We start from the raw sequence: 23,290 nt of genomic DNA, 5'->3' as shown, positions 1-23,290 counted from the left end.
CCGCTTCTTTATGGTACCAGTTGTTGTTTTATTGAATTTGCCTCATTAATAGGCTCCCGATTTGACTTTGATCGTTATGGGCTTTCTCACATAACCTTTTTACTCTCTGTTTTGGCAACTCTGTGCGATTTTGCTTTTGTTTTTTACAGTTTATACACTAAAATGGTTTTAAAAATCGATGATCAGAGTAAAAATAAAATCAACTGACTGAAAAAAAATCAGAAATTAAATATAGAATTTAGTCTACACTTCATCTCTCGAGGAGGATGAAGAGTCTGGTCTTTCACTCTGAGCATGGAAATATATATCTTTTAGCCTTCATCAGTGTTCATATCTAACTCCTTATCCATTTTTTCATGTGAGGACGTTAATCAACAAAAACAAAACTTCTTTTGTTTCCTTGTAATTGTAAGCGTGTTTTCATGTGTACATGTTGTTTCAATATGTTTCATTTAGAAATCAGACCATGTCAGACTGAGTCAAAGACCAGATGGTTACATAACTTACGAGCATAATATACAAGAGCCTCATCGATAGAAGTCATGGACACTAGGAATAACAAATTACTTTTCTTGGACTAAGTTACATGAAATTTCAATAAAAATCAATTGACAATTGCGACTTGAGAATCCATTGGTCCATGTCTTTTATATCACTTTCGGTCTCATCTCCTTTGATGTGAGACTCCTAAAAAATTCTTTAATCCACGTTTAATTAAAGAACTCAAGACTCAAGAGGGATAGAATCTTTGGCAAATTGATGAAAAAGAAATGGCACGCAAGAGAAACCCATAGGAATTTATATTCCTTCAGGATCACTATTGAAGTAAGATTGAGAGAATCTCCCAAATAAAATCATATCTTGTTGTATAGTGACATGGTTCAAGAATTGGGTTTTTATTTCTGACACGATCCGATCCGGTCCATCATCACGAGTCTCCTGGTTCCCTTTTAGTGGCTGCGAAAAATACCGTCAATCCAAAGAAGAATATAAAGTATATATCTTTGCTTATTCGCTGCCACTTTGGGCTATTCAACACCCTTCCTCTGAGCATGATTCTTGAAACAAAATAATTACTATACTAAAAGGGAGATATAAGCTCTTCTTAAAATGTCCATATAGACACAAAAAATCGTCCAATCAGAGAGTCCGAAATTGCCACGTCATTTTATTTATTTTTTCGTAAAAAATGAAAAAACAATGCAAAGGAAATGATCGAACCCGGGTTAGTATGTCCGAAATTGCCACGTCATCTCATTTATTTTTTCGTAAAAAATGAAAAAACAATGCAAAAGAAATGATCAAACCCGGGTTAGTATGATATAAATATATAACACATACCACTAAGCCATTGAAACTTTCTTGGACACATATACAAGAATCACTAAATATGTAATCACAAATTCTTATGTACATTTACAATAATATAGATTCAACTTTCAAGACTCTGATACTTTGTTTTGTAAAAAAATATAAGTAAGTGACTAAGCTAATATATTCTTTGAAAGTGTGAGAACATTAACAAATATGAAAAATCATAGATTTTTTTTCGTGACAAAGTTAATAATACTATACTAAAAGGGAGATATAAACTATGCTATATGTCGATTTTTTACCTCCGGTTTGACTATCTGAACCGGTGGCCCCATAGGCTTCTAGTATTCTTACAAAGAAAAAGTCGAAGCTTGGTCCACAATATAAAATTCTAATTCTCTGGCAAAAAAAAGAAGACCTTGTAAATAAATATAAACATGTGCCATATTTTTTAGTCACTCTAAATGCTCATCTTGGTATCTAGGTGGAAAAAAGGGTACTGAACAAAAAAAAGGTGGAAAAAAGGGTAGGTGAATTTTGATTATGTGCAACTTTTGTGGGCCCCTCCTTACTTATACAGTTATACCAAATTAAAAAGAATAAACAAAAATATTGTTTTGGTTCACAGTAATTAAAGTCACTTTGATAAAAACTTGGGGAACCTTTTGGACGATCTTCTGTGATCTTTTATCTCTTTTTTTGGTCTCCACATTCTTTTCTTCCTCCTTTGTTTTGTTATAAATAGCATATGATTCAAGAAACTCGTCTCATGCAACACTGAGCACAAGACTGTAGTATTACAACAAAAACAAAAAACTCTTTTCTTCACCCAAAAGTGAGATTTATTTCATGGGCTTTCAGTTTTAAATATCTTTTAATCTATTAGGGGGAAACAAAGGTGGAGTTTGTTTCTTCTTCTCCAAGAAACAAGCCCTAGATTGATTGAAACTTCCTTCAAGAAACCATGGACAAAGTTGTGAGAATGTCTTCAGAGAAAGGAGTGGTTATATTCAGCAAGAGCTCGTGTTGCCTGTCCTATGCGGTCCAAGTCCTCTTCCAAGACCTAGGGGTTCACCCGACCGTCCATGAGATTGACAAAGACCCTGATTGTCGTGAGATCGAGAAAGCCCTCATGAGGCTCGGGTGTTCCACGCCGGTCCCAGCCATCTTTGTGGGAGGGAAGCTGGTGGGTTCGACCAATGAAGTCATGTCGATGCACCTAAGCGGTTCGCTCGTTCCGCTGGTTAAGCCATTTCAAGCTAGTCTATGTTAAAAAGGTGTTCTAACTTTCTAAACTATAAAGAGACAGTTCAATAAAAATCAACCAAAAATAATAAAATCGTATAGCTAGCTGATTCAACCTTTGTAATGTAGATTTATAAATATTGTGGGTTGTGGATTTATAAAGTTATTAAATAACTTTATGGTAATCTTTCAGGGGAATAATAGGATATTCCTTTTATTAATTAATATATAATAATAAAGGGTTATAAATAGCATTCGTAGCTAAAATGTCTAAGACCACCCCACAGAGAAGAGAATACAGAGTACATATATTTCTACAGATACAGAGTAATTACAGACAATGTTTGTCTTGTCTTGTTGTCTGAATCACTACAAGAACAGAATAACGGAGTGTTGTCGTTGTGTCTCACTTGAACTCCAAGACTTGTGGGTTTGGATGAGTGTTGGAAATATCTGATGAAGAAGACACTGAAGTGACATTAATAGGATATACCTCGGTTACTTCTTCAGTCTTCTCATCAAAGTAGACCACATCCTGCATCGTTAGCTGGTGGTATTCGACCACTCCTCTCAGGTAGAGATTTTCGCGTGTGTAAATCGAGTTCTCGTGAGCTAACCGAGCCTTCTCAGCCAGCAATGTCTCAAGTTGAAGTCGCACCTATATAAGATGAGAGACAAAAGACACAACCAAATATCAGAATATGCTAAAAAAGATTGTTCACCTTTGTAAAAAGAAAGAGTAAAAGAGATATTCATACAAGATCATCGTTATCAGTTTGGCTGTTTTCGCCGCTATGATCCTCCCTCAGAACCTTGTTTTCTTCTTCAAGCTGAGCGCATCGCTGCTTTGCAAAGGCCAGATCAGACTTTACCATCTTCAGCTCCCGGAGAAGAAGCTTTGCCTTGGCAGCCATGGCCATAGCAACCTGTTTTGACATAAAATCTATTAACTCTTTTCTGATTTCTAAACTCAATAACCAGTAAATGAAGATATCTTCGCTGCAGGCAGCCAATAAAAAAATGATACAGAGCAGGCACCTTACGTCGCGAGAAGCCTTGAGTTGAATCTCCAAATCCGCTTGTATCTCAGGGGGCTTCTGCTGGTTGGGCTTTTTCTTAATCTTCTTACGTGTTTCTTGAATGATCCCTGCAGTACGTGTCTCCACAGCAGTAATACCCTCCTAAAGAAAATTCACAAGAAACTCTCATTTAGTACAGTGAAAGAAGATTGCATATGTCTCTTACCAGAACCAGAAACGAACCTCAACAGCAGTACCAATGTAATTAAAGGAAGAAGTGATGGCATCTAAGCTTCTCTGTAAGGAAGGATTATCTGTTTTCCTAGCAGCTTCCTGCAACATGTTCTCAACTTTAATAAGAACACTATAATAAAATAAAAGGCTTTATGAATCATCTCAAAAACCACCTTAGTTCCTGAAGGCGTGTCAATTCTGGTGGTGGGACTTTGAGGAGGATCCTCATCATCTAAAAGAGCCTTAGCTTTACTAGCGAGACTACCCCAAAAGCTTCGTTTAGGTTCGTTTAAACTCTTCATAGACGTGTACTCATACGGCTTCCTCACCACCTCCTATTCAAATTGAAATAAAAAAAAAGATCTCGCATTTCGAATTCGAAGCAAAACATCAGAAAGAGACAAAAAGACGAAACCTTGGGGGGAGTGGGAACAGGAGGGGAAGAGTAGGCGGAGGAAAGAGAGGAGTCTCTGTGCGCTGAAGATGCTCTAATTGCCTTCGCGGCGAGGGACGACGCAGCAGAAGATGAAGATGAAGCCGAAGAAGAAGGAAACGACGAAGACGACGACATCCTTGCCTTATCTCGCGAATTTTAGATCAAATCTCAAATCTGAAATCCTCAATTCCTTTTGATTTTGGATCAGCCTCTCTCCATGGAATCAAAGTTTTCGATTTTGGGGGTCGATCTAGGGTTTTCCCTGTGAGAATCAAATTTGGTGTCCGTCAAACTCTAAACGCAACGGGTACGTATCCGGTTATTGAATTGGTTTTCAAATATTTATTAAACCGGTTTCCCCCCTTAAATAGACTTCATTTATATTCATCCGGTTTAGTGGACATGATTTGGTCCACTTGATTTTGTAGTCCATGTTTTGTTCTCCTGATCCAACCAGTAATTGCAACGACTGATTCATTAATGAAACTTGCATCCAAGGTACATCTTAATATATAGACCTCGACTCCTTTTTAAACTAAGCCTGTTCAGTCAGATGAATTGTAACGACGTATAGAACCAAAAAAACAACCTGATTCTTTTTTTTTCTCAAACCAGAAAAATTTGACCTGACTATATTGAGACTGACCTGAAATTTTGTAGACACAGCACAGATCTAGTTGCTCAAAAAAAAAAAAAAACAGCATCAAAAAACATTTACGAGACTGCTTATCATGTCTGTCGATATATACTATCTGCAACGAATAATCGTCACTTAAAAATAATTGAACATTTCTTATAACAAAATCGTTTCTGATGCATGCTGCTAGTAGCATACACATGACATGACATGACCGTACAGAAAGATTGACATGCAGCACACACGAGTTCTAACTCTATGTTTGTGTGCATGTATTATTAGGCTTCTTGGCATTGTATCAAATGGCCTTTGCAACAACTAGTTTGGTTTCAAGGTCAAGCACTACTCTAGCAGTCTCCTTGTTATGTTCACCCCAAGCTTTTGTGTTTGATTTGTTTCTTTCTTGGTCAAATTCATCAAGCTAGTTTTTCTCGTAAGGATATATTCATACCGTTGACTCTATATATCCGAATACATGCAACCCTTCCCTAACCATATATAAGTATAACGGATAAGAGATAACACAGATGAAAGCGAGATGTTCTAAACTCCGTTGGCGTTACTTGACAAGACGAAATTAGTGACTAAGTGTGTGAACTGGAAGAAGCGAGATTAGGGATATTGACGTAGACATTGGGCTTTCTGACAAATAACCAACTTTGGCCAAAATTGTTCATTAGTGGTTTTCATTTTGTTTTCTATAGCCTCTGTTTCATGTCTCGTCGGTTAGGTCGATCGGGACCATTGCTCATTATTACACAGCACACAAAAGAAAGAAAAAGATGGTCTCCTAAATCTGAAATTGCATATCCATAACCAGATAAGAATATTATCTTCTGCTTCAGTTTTTTTTTTAATATCTTATTGGCTCTTCCGGCCAGCTCAGGTAGAAACGCATAATATTTAGTGTTACAGTGCAAACTTTTTTTCGAAAAGCTATCACATTGTTTTACTCAAGTTTGAAATGTTTAAATTTAAATAATAGTCGGATCGCTTATTATTTTTTTTTCCTAAAAATTAAATATCATATAAATGAAAGTTTAGATTTTACAAGAAAGAAAAATTCTATTTTTTGTTACACCTTGGCAAAAAAAGCTAAAAAACAAGGTAGCAACCCGAATGAAGATGAGCCCGACTAATTTCCACGTTCAACGCATCCACTTAGCCATAAGTTTGAGGAAGTACTTCCTCTCTCTTCTAGCAGTGATGGTGTTTCACACCTCTTTGTCAATGAATCTGAAGACTGTTTCCGGTGCACGGCAAGGTTGTTGTGCAAGACATTGTTTCTTTGTTTCCGGATCGCTTATTATTAGACTATCAGATAAACTGTCGAGACTAAAACTCAATCCCAAACTTCCCACACAACTGTGATTTTGATTTAGAAGAGGCTCAAATTCCGGAGAATGTTTTATCACATTCTCATGTCTCGCCTATCACTTTACCAAAACCATGCAGGCAACTTCATGATTTTACTACCTAATGAAACTTAAAATAAAACAGCAATCGTAAGATGTAACTATTATGGTAGAAAATGTTGATTGAAACTAGACGGCATTACAAAAAAATATCAGATGACAAAGAAAAAACTAGACGGCACTACAGGTCAGGGAGTTTGTACTTTTGTTAATAGATCATAGCAGCATCCTCTATGGTCCAACCCAAATCCTAATACACACATTTTTACTTTGAGTTTCGTTAGACTAATACAATTTACTCCACTTTCTTTTTTTCATCTTTTTCACCTCCTTTTTTCTTCCATACTAGTATATTAGTATATTACTCTTGAAAATACTAAGAGCACTTCCAACCTTAAAGATGCTAACTTGAAGTTCTTATTATAAAGTATTAATATTTTTAATTTAAATTAGTTATGTATTTAAATTTAAATTTTAAAAGCACAATTGACCAAATTGATTGATATACACATGCTTATCCGGTTCTTGCATGTGTTTGTTTTAGAACCTTTTCAATTTCTCTTTTTTTTTGTGTCAGAGAACTCCATTTTAAAACCATTGATGGAGGTGCTCAATCAGAGCCATAGTGTCTAAAAACGAGTGTCACCGGCAGAACATTATAGAGCAACTAGGCGATGTGGAGACGTTAGATATCTTAAAGGGGGTTATGGATACGTGTATTAGCATTATTGGAGGACAAAAGGGAAACTGGATTCTGAAGGATTATTTGTTGACGTAGAAAAGACATGCACAACGAGATTTAAGAAGGATCACCACCACGTATTGAACTAGGCCTACCCATGATATGTTCCTACTTTTCCTAACTTCTACTGGCTCTCACATCTCTAATTGTACATCCATTTCACTATTTTTAATATAATTTCTTTCTGTCAATTATTCACATGCTTAGCTTTTTATTTCATTTTAAATGTTTTTAATCATTTAATAGATTATATTAAACATCAGAAGTACACCAACCAACAAAATGATTCTGGAGCCAAAAGTGGACAAGGATCGAAATCCCTCGGAGAACATTTAAGAACCCCCAATAAACATGCTCTTAGAAATGAGCATACTCCTACCAAAACGTAACGATTAAGAGACAAACAAACCAAACCGTAGAAAACCCTAAAAAACAGAGATTAAGTAAAAGAATACTCAAACTTTCTACGAGATTTTATATATGCATTCAACATTGTCTTCCTTTAATTCAAATATTTTAGGCTTTTTACACGTGAACTCTTTTTATTATAGTTTTTACTTTCTCATTAACCCAGCCAAAAGAACGATTTTGTTTTTCATCTTTGGCCTATTCACTCTACAAATTGCTCTCAATAAACCAAATGAATGTTATTGAGTAATATGCTAGATGCCGATTAGATCTTATTTTAGGCATATAATATTGGTTATATAATATTGAATTTATATGATATAATTTTTTGAAAAAAACACTATGAGATGAAATTACATATCTTAAATAAAAATTATTATATATTTCACTATATTAATTTAAAATTCATGCAACGTACGAACAATACTTACTGATCTAATATTATTAGTATAGAGTATAGATTGGTGGTGAAAATTAATCTACTAAGCATGTTGTAGACAAATATAAAAATTTAATGATATGCTGATAACTTTCTAACAAACAATACAATAGATGTAAAATGTTATCGAGTCAACAACCCATTCGTATTATCAAGAGAATCCAATTAGTCTATTATCAACTGGTTGGAAAACGTACTTACGTTTATGAAAGGTAGAAACTCTCAGTTGCCTAAAACAGCAGCCAGTGCAAGTATATCCAAATAGGGAAAAGTTACAAGAAGCATGGTGAAAACGACGAAGAAGACCAACACAAAGATATGATTGATTTAACTAAAAGAGATAATACCGAAACAACACAACCAAACGACAAATTAAAACATTAGAAAAAGAAGAAAAAGGGGAGACCAACGTTAAATAATTTTCAATATATAGACACTCAACTATTATTGCTCCATCGTCTCTTTCACTACACATCCAATAAAAATGGCTACTGAAGGGAAAACCCCCATCAACATTAACACAATGTCTTCAACTCTTCAGAGAACAGGTCAATGGTACGATCCGGTCCAGTTTCATCTAAATATTATCCGGCTCGGTTCATCTCCCCCTAATCATATGAATTTCTGACTTGTATATGCGTTGTTAATTCAGGGTTTTCTCACAAGATATTCCGACAGATGTTGTAGTTGAAGTCGGAGAAGCTAATTTCTCTCTTCATAAGGTAACAAAAATTCGTTTGTATATATAAAAGAAGCAAATTCGTTTGTATAGATAAAAATTTTCTTTTTGTTTTGTCGTCTATAACTCATACAAACGAATTGAAAGTACTGAGCTATGAGTTTGTTATACGATATGAGACATTAGTACAAATTATTACTTTACAGGTACATGCCTAGGTCAAAAATGGTTAATAACAACATGAGTTTCTATTTATAATTTCCTTTTAATCTCATGTAGTTCATGCTAGTGGCGAAGAGCAACTACATAAGGAAGCTAATAATGGAATCCAAAGACAGTGACGTGACGAGAATAGATCTCTCGGATATCCCCGGAGGTGCTGAGATGTTCGAGAAAGCTGCTAAATTCTGTTACGGTGTTAGCTTTGAAATCACCGTCCAGAACGTGGCGGCTCTTCAATGCGCCGCTGAGTTTCTTCAGATGACTGACAAGTACTGCGACAACAACCTCGCTGGTCGGACACAAGACTTCCTTTCTCAGGTCGCTCTCTCTAGCCTCTCCGGAGCCATCGTGGTCCTCAAGTCTTGCGAGATACTCCTTCCTATTTCTCGTGATCTTGGTATTGTCCGCCGTTGTGTGGACGTTGTCGGTACTAAGGTTTTAACTCGTAATTCATTCTCATTTGCTTTCTAAGTGTTAAACTTAGATCCTGGTTTTGGTTAGTGTTTAGTAATGTTCAATAAAATCTTTATATTTAGGCGCTTTATAGAGGATTAACATTTAGGCGGACCTAGACACGCCGCCGCATAGACCGATCGATCTAAATTTTTTTGTTTTGTTTATGGCCGATTTGCTATCTAAAGAGTTTTTAAAAACATTGATGTTTAGGTTAAGTTTTATAATTCCAAGTTTTACATAGTAGTAACCAAAATACACGCCACTCTAGAATCCATTAACCATAAGGTTCTAAACTTAAGAAAATTGATATTAATAAAATTTTGTTATTGAATTAATTTTTATCTTAAAAAAAAAAGCTTAGGTTGCCACATGACATTATAATTTCTTAAAGAGTATTTTTTTCTGTAAATAGGCTTTCAATTTTAAAAAGGTACAAGAATTTCTCAAGAGTATCTTATAAGTTCTTTTTGAGAAACTCTTGTTCTCTCTACTAAATTTTTTTTTTCTCGATTACTTAGATACTCACTAAATATCTATGGATGAAAGTGCTCTTATGATTTACATTAATTACTACGTTGTAATTTTTATTCGCTTTCAATGTCAAAAGTGAATTAATTAACCGTGCTAGAGTTTACAATCATTTTCGTATAAGCTATTTAGATTTGGTTTCGGTTCGGTTTGATTCGGTTCAACATATCTTTGTTCAGTTCCTTGAGTCTCACGTATCAATTATGCAAGATAGGTTTGCCTCCATTAGTTTTTGTAGTGCTTATTACATAAACTAATTTGTGTTATATTTTCATTATTTATTTATGTTTTGAAAAGGCTTGCGACGAGGCAATGTTACCGTGCCGATCACCACCGAACTGGTGGACAGAGGAGCTCTGTATCTTAAACATCAACTTCTTGGCCGACGTCTTAGCTTCCATGAAGCAGAAGGGCCTCAAGCCATCTTCCTTAGCCTCCGCAATCATCACCTACACCGAGAGATCCTTAAGAGACCTCGTCAGAGACCATTCCGGCAGAGGAGTCAAGTTTTCCGATCCCGAGAACAACGACTCCGAGGAGAGAACTCAACAGAGACATCTCGTGGAATCAATCGTCTCTCTCTTACCTTCAGACAAAGGACTTTTCCCGATCAACTTCCTCTGTTCTCTCCTCCGTTGCGCCGTCTTCTTGAACACTTCACTCGCATCCAAGAACGAAGTCGAGAAAAGAATCTCCGCCGTTCTTGAACACGTCACCGTCGATGATCTCTTGGTACCTTCTTTCACCTACGACGGCGAGAGACTATTAGATCTAGACAGCGTCAGAAGAATCATCTCTGCTTTCGTCGAAAAGGAGAAAAGCAAAAAAGGGTTATGTTCTGTCTCGCTACAAAGAGTTGCGAAGACCGTTGACTCCTACTTAGCAGAGATCGCTACTTGCTTGGAGCTCACGGTATCCAAGTTCAACGCGATAGCAAACCTAGTTCCCAAGTCCGCTAGAAAGTCAGAAGACGATCTTTATAGAGCGGTAGACATCTTCTTGAAAGCTCATCCGAGCCTAGGCGAGATCGAAAGAGAGAAAGTTTGTAGCTTAATGGATCCTCTCAAGCTTTCTTGCGATGCACGTCTTCATGCTTCGCAGAACAAGAGGTTACCAGTGAACATCGTTCTTCACGCTCTTTACTACGATCAGTTAAAGCTAAGAAGCGAGGTTGAAGACAAAGAAGGAACACCAGTTATAGTCCCTGAGGCTTTAGGGACACGTGATAGTTCGTTGGCTAAAGAGAACGAAGATTTGAGGAGTGAGCTGATGAAGATGAAGATGTATGTTTCGGATCTACAAAATAATGTTGCAGCAGGAGCTTCTTCTTCGAATGCACCGAGTAATAAGAAGAACAGCAAACATACTTTCTTCTCGTCTGTTTCGAAGAAGCTGGGGAAGTTGAATCCATTTAGACATGGGTCTAAGGATACTTCTAATATTGATGAGGATCTTGATGGTGTTGATATTACAAAGCCAAGAAGACGAAGATTCTCAATATCTTAAGGAAACGTTTGATCAGTAACTTTTGAGTTTTGTGTGTGTGTGTGTCTGTGTGTTTGTAAGTCAATTTGAAAGAGAGCTAGTTAGTAATCACTTTTTCTTTGTAAAGAGAAACTTTCATTATTATTTTGTTATAGTATTTTGTGAAATAAACTAAACATAAATCTTATACATGTTATTCTTTATCTTGCATTTTCATAAATAACATAATTTGAGGAATCATACAGAATAATCAATATGGATCACATGTCTTGATTGATGATTATCCTTAATATCTTTCACCGTCGACTTAGCTTGTAAATTTATTGGGTGTGATTGGTTGCACGATGGAGTAAAAAGGTGGAAAAAAAGTGAAAATGAGTTGAAAAGAAAATAATATCGCTGGCGCAAAACATTTTTCACTTCATTCAAGTTGAGTAAAACTTTACTCTACTTTATTCTCTTTCCATAGTAAACCAGCGAAAATGGTTGTTAGTATTTATTATCTTGATTGGCAGAAATGAGAGTAAATCAACTGAAAATGTTTTTCATCTTTTTCCTTTTATGCTACTTGTACCATACAGTCAGACTCATTAGGTTTCCAAGAGCATCTTCAATCCTATAGTACAAAACCCACTCCAAACTCAATTTTACAGTAAAATCATTTTCAACTCCACTCTAAAATCCACTCCAAGATGGAGTTCCAAATATGGAGTAAACCAACTCATTACTCCAAAATAGAGTTGAACTTTTTTATTTATAAAATAGTCCTCTATATTTAAATATTTCGTTTTTAATAAAATATTATTATAAATAAATATATAAATATTATTTCACTATATATATTATAAAAATTACTGTTGATATTTCTTAATTATATAAATATCCATCTAGTGAACTATTTTATGCAACAAAATATATATAATATAAAACATAAAAGACCATACATATAAAAAATAAAAGATAAACACCATATAAAGGATATATAATATAAAACATAAAAGATCATACATACGAAAAATAGACTATTTTGCAAATAGTATAAATGAAAGATGATATTACTAATTTTTTAATAACATAAAACATAATATATTAAAAATATTCTATTTTGGAGTAGGAAATGGAGTAATACATTGGAGCAAAACTCAACTCCATTTTGGAGTTGCTCTATTTTGGACTAGAAAATGGAGTAATACATTGGAGATGCTCTAAGTTTGTGGAAGGTTTGGTTTGATGTCATAGAAAATGGTTGTTAGTATTTATTATCTTGATTGGCAGAAATGAGAGTAAATCAACTGAAAATGTTTTTCATCTTTTTCCTTTTATGCTACTTGTACCATACAGTCAGACTCATTATGTTTCTAAGTTTGTTGAAGGTTTGGTTTGATGTCAGAACACATAAGTTTCATATCTCTCTGTCTCTCTCTCCTTCTCTAACTCGAATCACAAAGACGCCACATGCAAAATCATGGACGTTGCAGATCCGCCATTAATGCTCTGCATCTCATAAAACACAATGTCTCAATCATTTTCTTTTTTTCTAAAACAAAGAAGACTTCAAGAAATTAAAATAAGAAGGTGAGTAGCTCTAACGTGTAGAGAAAGCGTATTCACAATTTCAGAGCCGCGTATACAAATTTTCAAGATTCATCCTAGAAACTCTTTTTGATTATTTTAAATATTTTCTTTGGAGAACGTGAAACAAAGATGATTAGTTTTTTATTAGATTAATCATCTTCAATGCAGAAGATGATATAAATGGCTTTATGTTAAGACCATTCTTTGAGTATTTTTAGTCATAAGCTCTTTGTTCTTGATCTGTGTAAAGTAAGCTTTTATCCTCCTACACTTTTTTGTTTCTTCTTCTTTCTGTAATATACAGTTATATTATTAGTTTCATATAAATAAAGTGCGGCTAAATGCTGAAAATCTTTGGATTTCTTGAAAATTGTGGCAAGATGGGATGTTAAAGCTTCACGTGTCTTGTTTTGTCCCAACTGTTTCGATAAACTCAAGCAAATCTTCAATACCAGACAGTCAAGTCTTTTAACATTTTATTAGTTACATCGTTGACAATCTTGAATCATCTTGTAGGGGTTTCTAAGTTTCTCTACACCCCCTCAAAGTCATGGCCTCGTCGTCTGCGGTAAGAAACATCATGTTATCTTTGTCTTTGTGTTTGGTCTCTTGGTTTTAAGATTTACTTAATTATGTCTGACGTTCTCAGGCTCTTAGCAAGAAGCAGTTTAAGAAGTCTATGACCAAGAAATCACACTCATGGTGGTGGGACAGTCACAATTGTCCCAAGAACTCAAAGTGGCTTGCTCAGAATCTGGAGAGTATGTTGCCTCACTTACCATTAAGATATCTATCTCCACTTAATGTATTGAACTTGTTCTTGTTATGGTTTCTCAGAGATGGATGACCGTGTGAAACACATGTTAAAGTTGATTGAAGAAGACGCAGATTCTTTTGCCAAGAAAGCTCAAATGTATTACCAGAAGCGTCCCGAGTTAATCCACCTTGTGGAGGAGTTTTACCGCATGTATCGCGCTTTGGCTGAGCGTTATGATCAAGCTAGTGGTGAACTTCAGAAAATTCATCTCTCTGGGATACAGCCACAGGGCTCTCTTGAGAAATCATCTCCTGCTTCCCAAGAGAAATCGAGTCACCCTCATAAGGAAGAGGAAGACTCATCATCTCTGTCTGATTCTGATTCTAACTCTAAGTCGGTTCCTGATCATTCCTCTGTTAATGATGAAGATGGTGACGAGGCATTGATCCGTAGGATGGCTGATCTAGAAATTGAGCTTCAAGAAACTAAAGAGAAACTGATCCATCTACAGCAGGAATGTGTTAATGGTGACAACAACACTCTCCTTCAGAAAATTACCGTATATGAAGGAGAGCTTAAAGAAGCTAATATAAAGATTCGAATGCACGAAGAAGAGATCGCTAATCTGAAGACTGAGCTTAAGAGCTGCATTTCCTCTGAAGCAGAAACTCAACTAATTGGTGTTGAACAAGAGAGTCTTGATTTGGTTAAAGAGGAAACTAAAGATGCAGCGGCCACTCTTTTCTGCTCAACCACGTCTGGTGGTATTGTGTCTCTTTCTATTATTATCATTTTGTATTGTTTTAAAAAATATATATGAGATAGGCGATCGTTTCTTCTTTTTTTGAAGTCAATACGGTGGGTTGTTGCCAAATTGACTTCATTGACAATGAAATTCATCATGGATGTGTATGCGCCAAATGCTTGAGCTTGAACTGTGCTTCCCGTTTATTTTAACGTCCACTGCTGCTTCTTTTTGGCCCTGTTCGTTTGCTCACCGATCATCTGGGTGAAGATGCAAATCGAGGTTCGTTTTGTGCATTATAATGCTACATCCAGATGGATCACCTATCTGAATTTTTAAAAACTCATCTCAAATTCTCACCCAAATGAAGGTGAGTCTTGATGGTGCATCTGGATGCAGATGCATCTAATTCAGTCCAAAAAGAAAAATGACAAAAATGACCTTTTAAAATCAAAATATTATTTTTAAACCCGAAATTCTATTTTTTTTTTTGCATTGACATTTTTCTGCTATAACCAAAAAATGCATTTTCTCGCAAAAACTGAAAAACACATTTTTCCGCAAAAAACCGCAAGATGCGTTTTTCCGCAAAAAAACGTAAAACACACATTTCCATAAAAACACATTTTTCGCCCAAACCAGTAAAACCACACTTTTCGACCAAAACCGAAAAATCGCATTTTTCCGTCAAAACAAAAAAAAAACGCATTTTCCCGCCAAAACCCAACAAATGCATTTTCCCGCCAAACTCTAAAAAGCATTTTTCAGCCAAAAGCGCAAAAAGCATTTTCTCGTCAAAACCGGTAAAACACAATTTTCTCGTCAAAACCGGAGAAACGCCAAAACCGGAAAACACAATTTTCCCGCCAAAACCGGAAAACAGAATTTTTCCGCCAAAACCGGAAAAACGCATCCGCCAAAACTGGAAAACAGAATTTTCCCGCCAAAACCGGAAAAACGCATTTTCCGCCAAAACTGGAAAAACAGAATTTTCCCGCCAAAACTGGAAAAACGCACTTCCCCGCCAAAACCGGAAAAATGTATTTTCCCGCCAAAACCGTAAAAATGTATTTTTCCACCAAAACCGTAAAACGGAATTTTTCCGCCAAAACCGGAAAAACGCATTTTCTCGCCAAAACCGGAAAAAAGAATTTTCCCGCCAAAACCGGAAAAACGCATTTTCTCGCCAAACCCGGAAAACGCATTTTCACGCCAAAACCGGAAAAAACACATTTTCCCGCCAAAACCGAAAAAACGTAATTTTCCCGCCAAAATCGTAAAAATGTATTTTCCCACCAAAATCGGAAAAATGTATTTTCCCACCCAAAACCGGAAAAATGTATTTTCTCTTCGAAACCGCAAAAATGCTTTCCCGCTAAAATCGCGAAAATGTTTTTCCCGCCAAAATCGCGAAAAAATGCTTTTCCCGCCAAAATCCTGAAAAAAAAACTTTTCTCGTCAAAAACATTTTTCCCACCAAAACCGCAAAACACAATTTTCCTGTCCAAACCGCAAAACGTATTTTTCCGCCAAACCCATAAATACGTATTTTTCGGCCAAAACAACAAAAATGCATTTTTTTCGCCAAAAACACATTTTCCTCAAAAACCGCAAAAATATTTTCCGCCAAAACCGTAAAAATGCTATTTTTCCGCCGAAACGTAAAAAATTATATTTTAATCATTTTATTAACAAGTCCACCTGGATGTAGATGAAAGTTAAAAAATGAAAAGCAAACGAACATAGTTACATTCAGATGATTCATCTGGAAGCATGGACGAAATGAAGAAACGAACAACACCCAGATGGGACATCTGGATAAGACATCTAGATGGACCATCTGGATGCATCTTCCAGATGTACAAACGAACAGGGCCATTGACAAAATAATGTCTACTAAGCTATGACTCGTTATATTTATCCTGAATATAAAGTTTCAACCTTATTTCCCCAAGTATACTAGTTGTGTTAAACCCAGTTCAAAATCTTCAATTGTCAATAGTAAACGGAACAAACTAAAATTTGACCAACATAAAACCAAACCATACATAAAACCCAAACCAATATTACATTTTTTAATAAACCCGACATATTAGTCAATATTTTCTCAAAAAAGAGTAGTCAATTCTGTAGTAGGAATTGAATTATCCTCTTCGTTAGTCACTACGCGTTTGCATCATCAAAGTTTATGTTTTTAGATTATGACTATTTTTTAAAATTTGGTATCTTGAACTCATAAAAAGATTCATACTAATTCCCAAGGAGAAATGTAGCCCACATACAGCGCCGGCCCGGAGCACACACAACATAAGCGACAGATTGGGGCTCATGAGCTGTATAATTTTTTTTTCCACTATGTATTTCTTTTTTTTTATAATTTTCCCTATGTAAAGATATAATTTTATTTATTTTGGCTTAGGGTAATAGAAAAAATTCTCAATTTTTGGACCGCTCTTGCCCACATATAAACTTATTTTTTAGATATTCAAATAAATTGTATATGCAATGAGTTCATATCCGCCTGGTCACACGATAAAGTGTAAAAAATGCTTTTGGATTTAGGTTGTTTTGTAATCCAAAGTTTGTTTGCCATTATACCACTATAGCATAGTTGATTATGGCTATCTTTTATGGAATACTGTGTTGTATTGCATTATATCTGTAGAGCACATACATATAAAGATGAAAATCCTTAAGCAATTACAAGATGATACTGAAAGGATAATGATAGGAATAAATAGGATAAATAACATAATCAGAGGAATCATAGAGAATAATCAATATGGATCACATGTCTCCATTGATGATTATCCTTAGTATCTTTTTTTTTGTAAACTGCATTTATCCTTAATATCTTTCACCATCAACTTAGCTAGCTTGTATATTTATTGTGTTTCTAAGTTTGTTGAAGGTTTGGTTCGATGTCAGAAGAAATAAGTTTCATATCTCTATCTCTCTCTGTCTAACTCGAATCACAAAGACGCCACATGCAAAATCCTGGACGTTGCAGATCCGCCATTAATGTTCTCCCATATCATAACACTATTTCACAATCATTGAGTCTTTCTTTTTTCTAAAACAAAGAAGACTTTAAGAAAATTAAAATAAGCAGGTGAGATGCTGTGACGTGTAGAGAAAGCGTATTCACACTTTCAGAGCCGCGTATACGAATTTTTAAAATTCATGTGACCCTTATTGATATTACTTATAACATTTTATTTAGGGAAGGTGAGACAGAGATGATTAGTTTATGATTAGACTAATCAATCTTCAAGGCAGATGATATAAAAGGGCTTTACTAGGACTAGGGATGTTATAATGGATTTTGTTAGTGGGTTTTTAATGGGTTTTAAAAATAAATAAATGTTCATTTAGATCCATTTAGTTAAATGGGTTTTAAATATGTAGTTTTGTTAAGACCCATTTATTAAATGAGTTCTACTTAAAGTTAGTGGGGACTCTCTTAACCTATTTAACTTAATATAATTAATTAATTATTGTTTGTAGGAAAATGTGATTGTATAGTTTTGGCGAAAAATTCGATTTTACGATTTATGCGGAAAAATTCTGATTTTGTAGTTTTGGCAAAAAAAAAAATTGAATTTTATAGTTTTGATGGAAAACATATTTTCTGGTTTTGGCGGAAAATTCTGATTATGCGGTTTTGGCGAGAAAACTCGATTTTGTGGTTTTAGCGGGAAAACTCAATTTTTAGGGTTTTGGCAGGAAAACTCGATATTGCTTTTGGCAGGAAAACTCGATTTTACGGTTTTGGCGGGAAAACTCGATATTGCGTTTTGGCAGGAAAACTTGATTTTACGGTTTTGGCGGAAAAAACTCGATTTTACGGTTTTGGCGGGAAAACTTGATATTGCGTATTGGCGGGAAAACTCGATTTTACGGTTTTGGCGGAAAAACTCTATTTTTACGGTTTTGGCGGGAAAACTCTATTTTAACGGTTTTGGCGGGAAAACTCGATTTTTACGGTTTTGGCGGAAAAACTCGATTTTACGGTTTTGGCGGAAAAACTCGATATTGCGGTTTGGACGGGAAAACTCAATTTTACGGTTTTGGCGGGAAACTAGATTTTACGGTTTTGACGAGAAAACTCGACTTTGCAGTCTTAGCGAGAAAACTCGATTTTACGGTTTTGGCGGAAAAATCTGATTTTGCATTTTGGCGAGAAAACTCGATTTTACGGTTTTGGCGGGAAAACTCGGTTTTACGGTTTTCGCTGAAAAAATTGATTTTGCGGTTTTAGCGGAAAAAAAAATATATCAAATTTTGCGGTTTTAGAAGAAAACTCGATTTTACGGTTTTACCAGAACGATTTGATTTGCGTTTATATAATAAAAATCAGTTAAATTTTTTTATTTTTTTCATTTAATATTTGTTTTTTTTTTAACGTCTGATTAATTATGCTATTACAACGATGAGAAATATTACATAGACAATTCTACAGCCGACAATTTTACTATCATATGAGAATGCACGTCTGACTGCATCGCTCTGAGTCATCCTATGAGATCCATGTTTGATGATACGCACTTGCACCATGCTGAAGACCTCTTATAACCATTTTTCTCCACGATCTGCATAATTTGCGTTTTCTAGGGTTTGAACTCCAGACCTCCTGGTGTAGAAGCATTAATGAACCCTTAGTCAAACCACTGCACTAAGGGGACTTCCACATTTAATATTTGTTAAAAAACCATAAAGTTAAAACAATTAAAAATTAAATCAACATAGTTTATACAAATTTTGTGAATCTAAATGGATACCCCTAATAGACCTATTTTTAAATGGGTTTAAACAGATATGAGTTTTAAATGGGGTAGGTTTTAAACGGGGTGGGTTTAAATGGGGTGGGTTTAGGGCATCTGCATCGCTAGAGACACTTAGGGGGATGTATTCAACTGAGAGTTTCAGGTGATTTGTATTAAAATGACAAATCCACTGTTATTGGAACATGAATTTTAAAAACTCATTTAAAATCCACTGTTATTGAATTTGACATTTCTTAAAGTACTCTGAAATCCACTGTTATTGAAAATATTTTAAGTTGTGGAGTTTTAAATTTTTCAGATGATTTTAGGGTGTTTGGGTATGATTTCTTAGTTAAAAAAATTAAAACTCAAATCTCATAGTTATAGGTGATATTCTAGAGTAGTTTAACAAAAATCACTTAGGGGGATGTATTCAATTTAACATTTGATGTAATTTGATTTTTAATGGGGTTTTAGATGATTTCAATAAGTTGCAGAGATTTAAGTGATTTTTGTTAAACTACTCTAGAATATCACCTATAACTATGAGATTTGAGTTTTAATTTTTTTAACTAAGAAATCATACCCAAACACCCTAAAATCATCTGAAAAATTTAAAACTCCACAACTTAAAATATTTTCAATAACAGTGGATTTCAGAGTACTTTAAGAAATGTCAAATTCAATAACAGTGGATTTTAAATGAGTTTTTAAAATTCATGTTCCAATAACAGTGGATTTGTCATTTTAATACAAATCACCTGAAACTCTCAGTTGAATACATCCCCCTAAATCATCTAAAACCCCATTAAAAATCAAATTACATCAAATGTTAAATTGAATACATCCCCCTTAAAGTCTCCTATTATTATTTTTTTTCTGATTAAAAAAAAATAAAAAATAAAAAGCGCAACCAATTGCGGAACGCCACGTGTCGGTGGAGCTCGTAAACAGTGCAATAAACACACAACACAGGTTTCTTATTGTGCCCCCCTTAGAGACGCGCATGAGACGTGCGATGAAGATGGCCTTATATAGAGCATTCTCAATCATAAACTCTTTGTTCTTCTGCATTTGTGTAAAGTAAGCTTTTATCCTTTGTACAACTTTTCGTCATTTTTATTTAAAAAAAAAAAAAACTTTTTGTCTCTTCTTCTTTCTTTAATATACGGTTATTATTAGTTTCATCGATTACTCTGGTATATAAAATGCTGGTAAAAGCTGAGAATCTTTGGATTTCTTGAAAATTGCGCAAATACCAAAATGGGTTGTTAAAGCTTCACGTGTCTCCTTTGCCGCATGCACAATCCTATCTTCTTCCTCTTATCTCATCTTATTTGTTTTGTCCCACTTGTTTCGATAAGCTCAAGCAAATCTTCAAGAGACACTCAAAGTCTTTTAACATTAACTGACAATCTTGAATCATCTTGTAGGGGTTTCTAAGATTCTCTACACTCCCTCAAAGTCATGGCCTCGTCTGCGGTGAGAAACCGTCATGTTATCTTGGTCCTTGTGTTTGGTCGCTTGGTCCTAAGATTTACTCACTTTTTCTGATTTTTTTTATTTTCAGACACTTAGCAAGAAGCAGTTTAAGAGGTCTACGACCAAGAAATCACACTCATGGTGGTGGGACAGTCACAATTGTCCCAAGAACTCAAAGTGGCTTGCAGAAAATCTAGAGAGTATGTTGCCTTACTTAAACATAATTAAGATCTCCTCCCACTTAATGTAAATCTTTAACTTGGTTCTTGTTATGGCTTCTCAGAGATGGATGACCGTGTGAAACACATGTTGAAGTTGATTGAAGAAGACGCAGACTCTTTTGCCAAGAAAGGTCAGATGTATTACCAGAAGCGTCCCGAGTTAATCCACCTTGTTGAGGAGTTTTACCGCATGTACCGCGCTTTGGCTGAGCGTTATGATCAAGCTAGTGGTGAACTTCAGAAAAACCAACAGTCACAGGGCTCTCTTGACCAATCATCTCCTACCTCGAGTCGCCGTCATAAGGAAGAGGAAGAGTCATCATCTTGGACAGATCCTGGTTCTGATTCTGATTCGAAGTCGGTTGATGATCATTCCTCTGCTAGTGATGAAGATGGTGACGAGGCATTGATCCGTAGGATGGCTGATCTAGAGCTTGAGCTTCAAGAAACGAAACAGAAGCTCCTTCTCCAGCAAGAAAATGTTAATGGTGACAACAACAACAACACCGATCTCCTTCAGAAAATTACTGTATATGAAGGAGAGCTTAGAGAAGCCAATGAAAAGATTCGGATGCAAGAAGGAGAGATTGCTAATCTGAAGGTTGAGATTCAGAGCTGCATGTCCTCTGGAGCAGAGGAGAAGCTCAAGTTGGCTCAAAACGACGCTGACACTCTCAGAAACAAGCTCAACGCAGAGAAGAAAGAAGTCTCGAAGTTGGTTGAGAGACTTGCAATGGTGAAAACTAGTTTACAGGACAGAGATAACGAGGTAAGGTCGCTGAAAACAGCAGTCTCTGACGCTGAAGAGAAGATATTCCCAGAGAAAGCACAGATCAAGGGAGAAATGTCAAAGCTCGTTGAAGAACGAAGGCAACTTGGAGAGCAATTAAGAGAGCTGGAATCACATATAAGGCTGATCATGGAAGAGAAAGCTGGAATAGAGGAAAAGCTTAAGGGAGAATCCGAGAAGATAAGTGTAATGAAAGATGAGAGTAATGTGCTAAGAGATGAGATTGGGAAGAGAGAAGAGAAGATAAAGGAAATGGAAAAGCATATGAAGGAGCTTCACATGGAACACGTGAGGCTAAGAAGACGGTCGAGTGAGCTTGCAGAAGAAGTTGAGAGGACGAGAGTGGCTGCATCAGAAGCGGCTGAGCAGAAAAGGGAGGCCATAAGACAATTGTGTATGTCTCTTGAGTATTACAAAGATGGGTATGATAGGCTTAGGAATGTTGTTACAGGACATAAGAGAGGAGTGGTCTTAGCATCATGAAGTTTGTGGCTAATTAAGTGTAGTGGACTTGAATGTTTTTCTTAAGGTTGAAGATGAATAATATATGTTTGATATAAGTAAATATTTATGCTAATTTTTTTTAATGAATATTAAATTATAATCATTATTAAAAAAAAAAAACAGTTTTGTACATCAAGTGCAGCTATATGCTGAAAACTCAACCATCAAACCATCAATCCGACAATCTAGTACCAAACCAAAGGATGAATAGACCAATACTTCTTACTGCTAATATTATTATCTTGCATCTCACAAGTCATGAGATTGATCAGTATTTTCTTTAACTTCACACAAACAAACATGTTTCAAGTTGTCTATTGTTAAAAGTTGAAACAGTTGTGTGCTTGTATAATTTTTTATTTCTCTTTTGAAGTATCTATATCTCCATCAAATATCTTTTTTTTTTATTATTATTCAGTATCTGTATTCATTTCTTTTTGTTCTCTCTTCTATACTTAACATTTGTTTGTTCTATGATCTTCCAAAGCAATGGTTGATATTACATTTTCACTAAATTATACATAGAGGACGCAAGATTTATATATAACTTATAAACACCTATTATACGTCATAACTATCTAAAGTTATAAAGAAACAATTCTAGCTATGAATTTGCCCGGTCTGCAATGTGTCGGTGGGTCCAAATAAGAAGGCATATTTTAAGGTACGTGGTTTGCAAACGAGATGGTCACAGATTTGGGGATAATGGTGGATTTGGTGAGAGGTAGGGCACACAACCATTTATCCATGGCTGTCTTTCGTGGTAGGTGTGTCTCTTTGTACTATCATTATTTATCCTATTAAATATATATACATTTTTCCTTATCCTAGCCACAAATATATTTAAAACTGGTTGAAGAGAAAATAAAATATAGAAGAGTGTATGAGATAAACGAACATTTGTTTTTGAAGTCAATACGGTGGGTTGTTGCTAAATTGACATTGACATTGACACTGAAAGATTTTCTTGGATGTGAATGCGCCAAATACTTGAGCCTGTTCTGTGCTTCGCGTTTATTTTAACAACCGCTACTACTTAGTAGTTAGTAATATGTTTTCTTAACGGCGTCAACTCTGACGGCGTCTCAAGACGTTCGTATTCAGACCACGATCAGTCACTGTTTCACGCTTTTTCTTTCCTTTTCTCGCCGTGACGGATTGAAAGTCTTCCTGTATCCTATGACTTTTTGT

General features: G+C 35.4%; 5 protein-coding genes across 6 annotated transcripts; 4 read left to right on the top strand and 1 right to left on the bottom strand.

The window, feature by feature from the left end:
• The first annotated feature begins 2,088 nt into the window (after positions 1 to 2,088).
• Positions 2,089 to 2,780, top strand: LOC106328121 (monothiol glutaredoxin-S9). Its single transcript, XM_013766493.1, has one exon. The coding sequence runs from the start codon at positions 2,279 to 2,281 to the stop codon at positions 2,585 to 2,587; it is 309 nt and encodes a 102-aa protein (XP_013621947.1). The 5' UTR covers positions 2,089 to 2,278; the 3' UTR covers positions 2,588 to 2,780.
• Positions 2,781 to 2,788: 8 nt separating this feature from the next.
• LOC106328120 lies at positions 2,789 to 4,559 on the bottom strand. The gene is made up of 6 exons (XM_013766492.1): positions 4,228 to 4,559; positions 3,986 to 4,147; positions 3,822 to 3,911; positions 3,603 to 3,740; positions 3,318 to 3,485; positions 2,789 to 3,217 (listed from the first exon to the last, which is right to left on the bottom strand). Exons 1-6 carry the CDS (start codon positions 4,381 to 4,383, stop codon positions 2,966 to 2,968), a joined length of 966 nt encoding a protein of 321 aa, XP_013621946.1. The 5' UTR covers positions 4,384 to 4,559; the 3' UTR covers positions 2,789 to 2,965.
• Positions 4,560 to 8,306: 3,747 nt separating this feature from the next.
• On the top strand, positions 8,307 to 11,450 carry LOC106336492 (root phototropism protein 2-like). The gene is made up of 4 exons (XM_013775328.1): positions 8,307 to 8,444; positions 8,542 to 8,611; positions 8,848 to 9,225; positions 10,072 to 11,450. The coding sequence occupies exons 1-4, from the start codon at positions 8,374 to 8,376 to the stop codon at positions 11,278 to 11,280; spliced, it is 1,728 nt and encodes a 575-aa protein (XP_013630782.1). The 5' UTR covers positions 8,307 to 8,373; the 3' UTR covers positions 11,281 to 11,450.
• Positions 11,451 to 12,613: 1,163 nt separating this feature from the next.
• LOC106335950 (protein NETWORKED 4B-like) lies at positions 12,614 to 14,523 on the top strand. 2 transcript variants are annotated; one of them, XM_013774644.1, is made up of 4 exons: positions 12,614 to 12,834; positions 13,351 to 13,402; positions 13,484 to 13,595; positions 13,672 to 14,523. In XM_013774644.1, the coding sequence occupies exons 2-4, from the start codon at positions 13,385 to 13,387 to the stop codon at positions 14,409 to 14,411; spliced, it is 870 nt and encodes a 289-aa protein (XP_013630098.1). In that variant the 5' UTR covers positions 12,614 to 12,834; positions 13,351 to 13,384; the 3' UTR covers positions 14,412 to 14,523. The 2 variants fall into 2 exon arrangements, with proteins under 2 accessions (XP_013630098.1, XP_013630099.1); XM_013774645.1 differs by lacking the exon at positions 12,614 to 12,834 and adding an exon at positions 12,845 to 13,083.
• A 5,683-nt stretch (positions 14,524 to 20,206) lies between these two features.
• Positions 20,207 to 22,174, top strand: LOC106335949 (protein NETWORKED 4B-like). The gene is made up of 3 exons (XM_013774643.1): positions 20,207 to 20,584; positions 20,673 to 20,784; positions 20,868 to 22,174. The coding sequence occupies exons 1-3, from the start codon at positions 20,570 to 20,572 to the stop codon at positions 22,076 to 22,078; spliced, it is 1,338 nt and encodes a 445-aa protein (XP_013630097.1). The 5' UTR covers positions 20,207 to 20,569; the 3' UTR covers positions 22,079 to 22,174.
• Positions 22,175 to 23,290: the final 1,116 nt, after the last annotated feature.

This window comes from Brassica oleracea, chromosome C3, assembly GCF_000695525.1.
Source record: "Brassica oleracea var. oleracea cultivar TO1000 chromosome C3, BOL, whole genome shotgun sequence".
NCBI lineage: Eukaryota > Viridiplantae > Streptophyta > Magnoliopsida > Brassicales > Brassicaceae > Brassica > Brassica oleracea.
This window is presented reverse-complemented; position numbering and strand designations above follow the sequence as displayed.